This window comes from Bos javanicus, chromosome 19 (genome assembly GCF_032452875.1).
Source record: "Bos javanicus breed banteng chromosome 19, ARS-OSU_banteng_1.0, whole genome shotgun sequence".
Classification (NCBI taxonomy): domain Eukaryota; kingdom Metazoa; phylum Chordata; class Mammalia; order Artiodactyla; family Bovidae; genus Bos; species Bos javanicus.
In genome coordinates this window covers 42,796,823-42,806,165 of record NC_083886.1, presented here as the reverse complement: position 1 = coordinate 42,806,165, position 9,343 = coordinate 42,796,823, and the positions used below count along the sequence as shown (strand labels likewise).

Below are 9,343 nucleotides of genomic sequence, written 5' to 3'. Positions count from 1 at the left end.
GTCTTAGAATAGCCTCTCCACTTTTTTAAGAAAAATTCCTCCAAGTACTCCAGTATGGTCACAGTTTATTTTTCTCAAACTGTCTTTAGGGAACAAGATCTATTATCCCACTTGAGGGCTGATATGAGACACAGCTTTAAGGATGACGCAGAGTGTTGACATTTAAATGATGTTTATATGACAACCAATTAGATGAAGAAGCTGAAGAGTCTTTGAAATCAGATGATGCACATAAGAAGATGAAATGTGAGTCAAGAGGAAAGACTAGATTGGCTGAACCACAACACAGAGAAAGGAAAAATGCATTCTATTCACCAAATAACTAATTTGATAATTGCCTATCTATTAAGGCAAACAATAACAAGGAAATAGCCCTTAACATAGTGACAGCAGTCCCTCAGATGGGTATAAAAGGGGACATGTTGCAATGAGACTTCCAAACTCAAGAATCTCACTCTCTAACTCACCTAGAATCTCCATCCTCTGACACCATGGTCAGCTCCTGTTGTGGCTCCATCTGCTCTAACCAGAGCTGTGGCCAAAATCTCTGCCAAGAGACCTGCTGCTCCCCCAGCTGCTGCCAGACCACCTGCTGCAGGACCACCTGCTGCCGCCCCAGCTGTGGTGTGTCCAGCTGCTGCCGCCCCATCTGCTGCCAGACCACCTGCCGCCCCAGCTGCGGTGTGTCCAGCTGCTGCCGCCCCATCTGCTGCCAGACCACCTGCCGCCCCAGCTGCGGTGTGTCCAGCTGCTGCCGCCCCATCTGCTGCCAGACCACCTGCCGCCCCAGCTGCGGCGTGTCCAGCTGCTGCCGCCCCGTCTGCTGCCAGACCACCTGCTGCCGCACAACTTGCTGTCGCCCCAGCTGTGGTGGATCCTTTTGCTGAAATCAACCATGAACCAGTCACTATCACATCAATGTGGGCATATCATTCATTTAAAATTTTCCTTGTTTTAAATGACCACCAGCTTTAGGACCCTGTGGTACCACTAAGCCACAAGCAAAAGGGCTCCCATTCTGCATTCAAGACCATTCTTGTTCCCCACAGATCTCTTCCCTGCATCTAACCTCATGTGCATGATGTACTTGAACTAAACCCCCAGATATCTGACTATTATACTTGCCTTGACCTTCACAATTATGTTAACTATTTCTAAATAACAGTATCTTGATATAATAAATCCGTGTATTCTTCTTTAGTTATTTTTGAGAGTTGATTTTCAGTTTATTTTCCAGCATTCTTTTTCTCAAGATGAAGAAAAGTGTGGGTTTCTATGGCCAGGAAAGAAAACTTGTTTTTCAAATATCACCTAATGCCTGTATTACATAATAGAAAGGACTTTATGTATTTTCCAAAATAAGATAAGCCATCCTACCTAACAAACAATAATATTCTTACCCAGTCAGTAAAATGATCCATCCCTGGGCATGTTCTTGCACTGCTGGGCTCTGGAGATCATTCCAACATGTGTGAGGCATAGTTCCTTCCTATCAGGAGCTCACAATCCAACACTGGAGTTAAGAGGACCCTCCCAGGTAGGGAGAATATGTTGGGTAATATTCATGAGAAAGGTGAATTTCTGTCTGCATGTGTACATGCTATGTTGCTTCAGTTGTGTCTGACTCTGTGAGACCCCATGGGTTGCAGCCTACCAAGCTCCTCTGTCCATGGGATTCTCTAGGCAAAAAAAAAAAAAAACTCTGGAGTGAGTTGCCATTTCCTACTCCAGGGGATCTTCTCAATCCCTCAGCATTATTATCAAGTTTCTAAGGTAATTCTTAAGTACACCAATGTTAGAGAATCTCTGTTAAAACTCTAGCTCTCCAAAATCACTTACGGTGAAGATCACTCAGTCATGTCCAACTCTTTGCTACCCCATAGACTGTAGCCTACCAGGCTTCTCTGTCCATGGGATTTTCCAGGCAATAGTACTAGAGTGGACTGCCATTTCCTTCTCCAGGGAACTTCCCGACAGAGGGATCAAACCCGGGTCTCCCACATTGTAGACAGACGCTTAACCGTCTGAGCCACCACTCCTTAAACCTGTCTCTGCCTTTGTACATGTCAGCATTTCTGGCTCGAGTTCACTCTCAAACTGTCTCCTTCTTATTATTCAAGGTCCATGTTCTAACATCACTTTTGTGCATCAGTTTTAGACAGTTACTTCTCCTACCATATGGAAGTTTATAACACTTGATTCTCTATATAGAATTATTCTTTATACTGTAACTATTTATCTCTTTCCTTATATACACTGTGTTTCTCAAAGGCAAGGATTCTATGATTTATTCAACAGACATGTATATAGAGCCAGCTCTTGGCCATGCTGTGAACAAAGCACAGGGATTATAATAAAGACCTATTAGTATCTTCATAGGAAGCTCTGGAAAAGTGATAATAAAACAATGTGAAACACATGAAGAGCATGCTCCTTGAATATTAGAAGAGGACTAGGGAACGGTGATGTGGGTGGAAAGTATCTGAAAGGGTTTATTGGAGGAGATAATGACAACTAAGTCTTAAGGAAGAAATAGGATGTTTCAATGCCATTCTCCCAAATCATCCCACCCTCACCCTCTCCCACAGAGTCCAAAAGACTGTTCTAGACATCTGTGTCTCTTTTGCTGTCTCGCATACAGGGTTATCGTTACCATCTTTCTAAATTCCATATATATGCATTAGTATACTGTATTGGTGTTTTTCTTTCTGGCTTACTTCACTCTGTATAATAGGAAACAAATCGCCAGTCCAGGTTCAATGCATGATACAGGATGCTCGGGGCTGGTGCACTGGGATGACCCAGAGGGATGGTATGGGGAGGGAGGTGGGAGAGGGGTTCATGATGGGGAACACATGTGCATCCGTGGCAGATTCATGTTGATATATGGCAAAACCAATACAATATTGTAAAGTAAAAAAAAAAAAAAGAAGAAGAAATAGGATGGTGGTTCATGCATAATGCCTAGAACAGAATAGGAGGCTCTCAACCACTGTTTGCTGAGTAGATGAGTGGCAATCTATAGCAATATGGGACTTCAGGCTTATAATTCTGTCAAATCCAATAGAGACATTTCAAGGAGTACATTTATAACCAAGATCTTGCAAACATGGGCCTGATGTTGTAATTCCAACTGTGAGTCACTTGGGGCTTTTTTAGGCCTCAACCTAATCCTTACATGACCGTGTGTACATTCTGAACACTGAAAACTGGGGTCAGTGACTCACTTTCACTCTCAGGAAAGTAATTCCTTACTAAGGGCTTTATGCATTCCTGGGAATGTTATATGTCAGTGCAATAATCCATCACTTGACTGACATAGTACCTGAATCATTAAGAAAGGATTAAGACAATGTCCAGAATGTCTCCAACATTCTTTAAGTCTCTTCCTTTGACATTCACACAATAAAATCTAGTTAATTTGGACACATCCCACTTTGGACATGTGTAGCTTATTTTTCCTGACCTGTGTTTCTATAAAATTTGGCTTCTTCCATAAAATGACTGTGTGTAAGGCAAATTAAAGTAAATATAATCACAAAAGATATATTTAACTCAATGTGGACCTACTTAGCACTAATTATAAATGAATCATATCATTCTCTACCCAAGCCTTGACTTATGACTTAGAAGCCTTCTTTAGCTATGAATCTCAATTATGCTTCAAATGTACTAGAAAGAAGGTAAAAGGTATTATTTTTTTAAGTTCTAGCTAATCAAATTAGACAAGTTTACCTTTTTTAATATAAATTTATTTCTTTTAATTGGAGGCTAATTACTTTACAATATTGTATTGGTTTTGCCATACATCAACATGAATCCACCATGGGTGTACACGTGTTCCCCATCCTGAACCCCCCTCTCACCTCCCTCCCCATACCATCCCTCTGGGTCATCCCAGTGCACCAGCCCCAAGCATCCTGTATCATGCATTGAACCTGGACTGGCGATTCGTTTGCCTTTTTGAAAAATTGAAGCATAGTTGACTCACAACATTATATTAGTTTCAATGTACAACATAGTAATTTGATATTTCTCTAACTATACAATATACAAAGTTATAACATTACTGACTATATTCTCAATGCTATGCATTGCATCTCTGTGACATTTATTTTATAACTGACAGTTTGTACCTCTTAATTTTCTTCACCTATTTTGCTCTCCCCAAAACTCCTTTCTTTCTGGCAACCACTGGTTTGTTTTCTGTATCTATGAGTCTGTTTCTATTTTGTTACATTTGTTTGTTTTGTTTTTTAGATCCCACATATATGTGAAAACATATAGTATTTGTCTTTCTCTGTCTGGCTTATTTCACTTAGATAATACTCTTCTGTGTCCATTCACGCTATTGCACGTGTAAGATTTCCTCATTTTGTTATAATTGAGTAATATTCCACTTATACATTCTTTATCCATTTACATATCAATGGACACATGAATTATTTCCCATGTTATGACTACTGGAAATAATGCTGCAATGAACACTGACGTGTATATATCTCTTCGAGTTAGTGTTTTCCTTTTCTTGGGGGCAAATACCAGGAGTGGGTTTCCTAAATTGCATGGTAGTCCTATTTTTAATTTTTTGAGGAAACTCCATACTGTTTTCCTTAATGTAAATGTTACCAATTTTCAACGTACCAACAGTGCACAACAGTTACCTTTTTTGTATATCTTTGCCAAGAATTATTATTTTGTGTGTTTTTAATGATAGCCATTCTGACAGGTATCAGGTGATATCTCAATGTGGTTTTGATTGCATTAATGATATTGAACATCTTTTCATGTGCCCACAGACCATATATATATATATGTTATGTGGAAAAATGTATATTTAGGACCTTTGCCTATTCTAAAATTATATTTTCTTGTTCTATTGATATTGAGCTGTATGAGTTCTTTGGCTTCCCTGGTGGTTCAGACAGTAAAGAATCCGTCTGCAATGTGGGAGACCCGGATTTGATACCTGGGTCAGAAAGATCCCTGGAAAAGGGAATGACGACCACTCCAGCCTGGGAAAAACCATGGACAGAGGAGCCTGGTGGGCTACAATCCATGGGGTTGCAAAGAATTGAACACAACTGAGCGACTAACACTTTGACTTTCATTTGTATGAGTTTTTACATAGTTTGCATATTAATCCTTTATTGGCCATATCATTTGCAAATATTTTATTTCATTCACTAGGTTACCTTCTCATTTTGTTAAGGTTTCCTTCACTATACAAAGACTTTTTAATTTTTTTTTGCTTTTGTTTCCCTTGCTTAAAGAGAAAGATCCAAAAAAAAAAAAAAATTGCTAAGACCGAAGTCAAGGAGAATACTGTCTATATTTCTTCTAAGAGTTTTATACTTTCTGGCCTTAAGTTTAAGTCTTTAATCTATTTTGAGTCTATTTTTGTATATGGTGTGAAAAAAAAAATCTAGTTTTATGTTCTTCCTTGTAGCTGTCCAGTTTTCCCATCACCAATTATTTGAGAGACTGTCTCTCCCCACTTTTCCTCACTGTAAATTTTTGCCCCCTTTGTCATAGTTTAATTGACCATATCAGTTCAGTTCAGTTCAGTCTCTCAGTCCTGTCCGACTCTTTGCGACCCCTTGAATTGCAGCACACGAGGCCTCCCTGTCCATCACCAACTCCCGGAGTTCACTCAGACTCATGTTCATCGAGTCGGTGATGCCATCCAGCCATCTCATCCTCTGGCGTCCCTTTCTCCTCCTGCCCCCAATCCCTCCCAGCATCAGAGTCTTTTCCAGTGAGTCAACTCTTCACATGAGGTGGCCAAAGTACTGGAGTTTCAGCTTTAGCATGATTCCTTCCAAAGAACACCTAGGACTTATCTCCTTCAGAATGGACTGGTTGGATCTCCTTGCAGTCCAAGGGACTCTCAAGAGTCTTCTCCAACACCACAGTTCAAAAGCATCAATTCTTCAGCGCTCAGCTTTCTTCATAGTCCAACTCTCATATCCATACATGACCACTGGGAAAACCATAGCCTTGACTAGATGGACCTTTGTTGGCAAAGTAATGTCTCTGCTTTTCAATATGCTATCTAGGTTGGCCATAACTTTCCTTCCAAGGAGTAAGCATCTTTTAATTTCATGACTGCAATTACCATCTGCAGTGATTTTGGAGCCCAAAAAATAAAGTCTGACACTTTCCACTGTTTCCCCATCTATTTCCCATGAAGTGATGGGACCAGATGCCATGCTCTTCATTTTCTGAATGTTAAGCTTTAAGCCAACTTTTTCACTCTCCTCTTTCACTTTCATCAAGAGGTTTTTTAGTTCCTCTTCACTTTCTGCCATAAGGGTGGTGTCATCTGCATATCTGAGGTTATTGATATTTCTCCCGGCAATCTTGATTCCAGCTTGTGCTTCTTCCAGCCCAGCATTTCTCATGATGTACTCTGTATATAAGTTAAATAAGCAGGATGAGAATATACAGCCTTGAAGTACTTTTTCCCATTTGGAACCAGTCTGTTGTTCCATGTTCAGTTCTAACTGTTGCTGACCTGCATATAGGTTTCTCATCTGTATGGATTTATTTGGGGTCTCTCTATTCTGTTCCATTTATTTATGTATCTGTTTTTGTACCAGTATCATACTGATTTGATTACTATAGCTTTGTAGAATAGTTCAAAGTCATGGAGAGTGATAACTCCAACTTTGTTCTTCTTTCTCAAGATTGCTTTGGATATTCAAAGTTTTTTGTGGTCCTAAACAAATTTCAGGATTATATGAGGGGTTATATCCTGATAAACCAATTGTAACTTGAAATATCATAAGTTAAAATGCATTTAATACACTATACCTACTGAATATGATGGGCCGTGGTAAAGAATCTGCTTGCCAATGCAGGAGACACAAGAGATGTGGGTTTCATCCTTGGGTTGGAAAGATCCCCTGGAGTAGGAAGTGACAGTCCACTCCACTTGCTTGGAAAATTCCATGGATAGAGGAGACTGGCAGGCTACAATCCATGGGATCACAAAGAGTCAGACAGAATTGAGCGACTGAGCACACACTCACACTGAATATCATAGCTTACCCTAGACTACTTTAAACATGCTTGGAACACTTACTCTTGCCTACAGTTGGGCAAAATCATTCGACACAAAACCTATTTTTTTATAAAGTGCTGAATATCTCATGCAATTTATTGAATACTGTACTGAAATGCAAAACAGAATGAGTACGGGTACAACATGCATACAGAGTGGGTTGTAAGTGTATTGGTTGTTTACTCTTGTAATTAGGAGCTATGGCCCATTGCTGCTGCCTGGAGTATCATACAGTATATCACTAACCTAAGAAAAGATCAAAATTCAAATTTTAATTCAAATATCATTTCTACTGAAGGAATATCACTTATGCACCATTGTAGAGTCAAAAAATCTTAAGTTGAACCACTGTAAGACAAGGACCATCTGTAGAGCCATCTACTGATATGAAGACTGAGAGAAAAATAAACCTGGAGGAAGAAATGGACCAAGAGTTTTGTTTCAACCATGTCAAATTGGAGATTAATATTATCCACCCAAATGAAGCTATTAACTAGGGAGTCTTCAGCTCAGTGGAAAAGTCAGGGATTGCGTTAAAAATGTGGTGTTCTTGGTGTTCTATGAAGTTGGGTGAAATCGAACAAGGAAGATGTGTAGGCAAACAGAAGATAAATAAAAGAAGCTAAAATCAGAGCCATGGGGGTATCTCACCATTGCAAGTTTAAGACAAGAGAAACTGCAGCAAGGAAGACTTAAAAGGACAGCTTTTAGAATTTTAGTGTGGGATAATGGGGACACAAAATTGTCTTTATAATTTTTTGTGTGTGGGGGGCTAGGACATTGGCTTTTATTTATTTTTTAAATATAAATTTATTTATTTTAATTGGAGGTTAATTACTTTACAATATTGTATTGGTTTTGCCATACATCAACATGAATCCGCCACGGGTGTACACGTGTTCCCCATCCTGAGCCCCTCTCCCTCCTCCCCCCCCCGTACCATCCCTCTGGGTCATCTCAGTGCACCAGCCCCAAGCATCCAGTATCCTGCATCGAACCTGGACTGGCAATTCATTTCATATATGATATTATACATGTTTCAATGCCATTCTCTCAAATCATCCCACCCTTGCCCTCTCCCACAGAGTCCAAAAGACTGTTCTATACATCTGTGTCTCTTTTGCTGTCTCGCATACAGGGTTATCATTACCATCTTTCTAAATTCCATATATATGCTTAATAATGATTGCCAACTCATCCTCCAAAGAGCATCATCAATTTATACTCTCACCTTACATTCTATAAGCCTTCCAGTTTCTATGCTTTGCCACCAGCCCTGGTTATAATCAATCCAAAATAGAAATTGTTTTTTTAAGTTGTATTTCTTAATGACAAGTTAAATAGCTTTTCTTACGTCTATTAGCTACTTGCCTTTATTATCCTGAGGAGGAGCAGAGTGTGCCACCCCAAAATATACCTCTTTGGCATAAATACTATTTTAGGCTGGTTATTCTCAAGAGACAGTATATATGGGAGACACCGAGTAGAATCATCCTTTTGTAAGAGGTATTTACATTTATAATGGTAGTCTACATTTGTAAGGGTGTCTCCCTCTCTATACTAGGAAGAAAAAGGTGATTCTAAATTTCTAGAAACTCTTATTACTGGACAAGGCAAATAACTTAAATCTGCGTAACAACCTTACCACTGCTTACTGTGTTTTTCCTGGTTAACTCCCATAACCAGCCTCTCCTGTCCCAAAATCTTTTGCATTTAGCTAGAGATGATATTTAAGGTGGTGGCCCATTTTGAGGAGCTCCTTAGTTTTCCTGGATATCTCTCATGTACATATAGAGGTATCAGATCAGATCAGATTAGTCGCTCAGTCGTGTCCAACTCTTTGCGACCCCATGAATCACAGCATGCCAGGCCTCCGTGTCCATCGCCAACTCCTGGAGTTCACTCAGACTCATGTCCATCGAGTCAGTGATGCCATCCAGCCATCTCATCCTCTGTCGTCCCCTTCTCCTTCCGCCCCCAATCCCTCCCAGCATCAGAGTCTTTTCCAATGAGTCAACTCTTCGCATGAGGTGGCCAGAGTACTGGAGTTTCAGCTTTAGCATCATTCCTTCCAAAGAAATCCCAGGGCTGATCTCCTTTAGAATGGACTGGTTGGATCTCCTTGCAGTCCAAGGGACTCTCAAGAGTCTTCTCCAACACCACAGTTCAAAAACATAGAGGTATACATGTAATTAAATTTCTGTTTGGTTTTTGCCTATTAATCTATTTTATTACAGGTGAGTCTCAGCCAAGAACCTAGAAAAGTAGGTTCTCTCT

At 39.9% G+C, this 9,343-nt stretch overlaps 1 protein-coding gene across 1 annotated transcript; it reads left to right on the top strand.

The window, feature by feature from the left end:
• The first annotated feature begins 476 nt into the window (after positions 1 to 476).
• LOC133232402 (keratin-associated protein 4-1-like) lies at positions 477 to 1,200 on the top strand. Its single transcript, XM_061391760.1, has one exon. It carries the CDS (start codon positions 492 to 494, stop codon positions 885 to 887), a length of 396 nt encoding a protein of 131 aa, XP_061247744.1. The 5' UTR covers positions 477 to 491; the 3' UTR covers positions 888 to 1,200.
• Positions 1,201 to 9,343: the final 8,143 nt, after the last annotated feature.

What these genes read in the sequence shown, in the direction of transcription:
- LOC133232402 (XM_061391760.1), top strand. Translation starts at nt 492, where the DNA reads ATGGTCAGCTCCTGTTGTGGCTCCATCTGCTCTAACCAGAGCTGTGGC.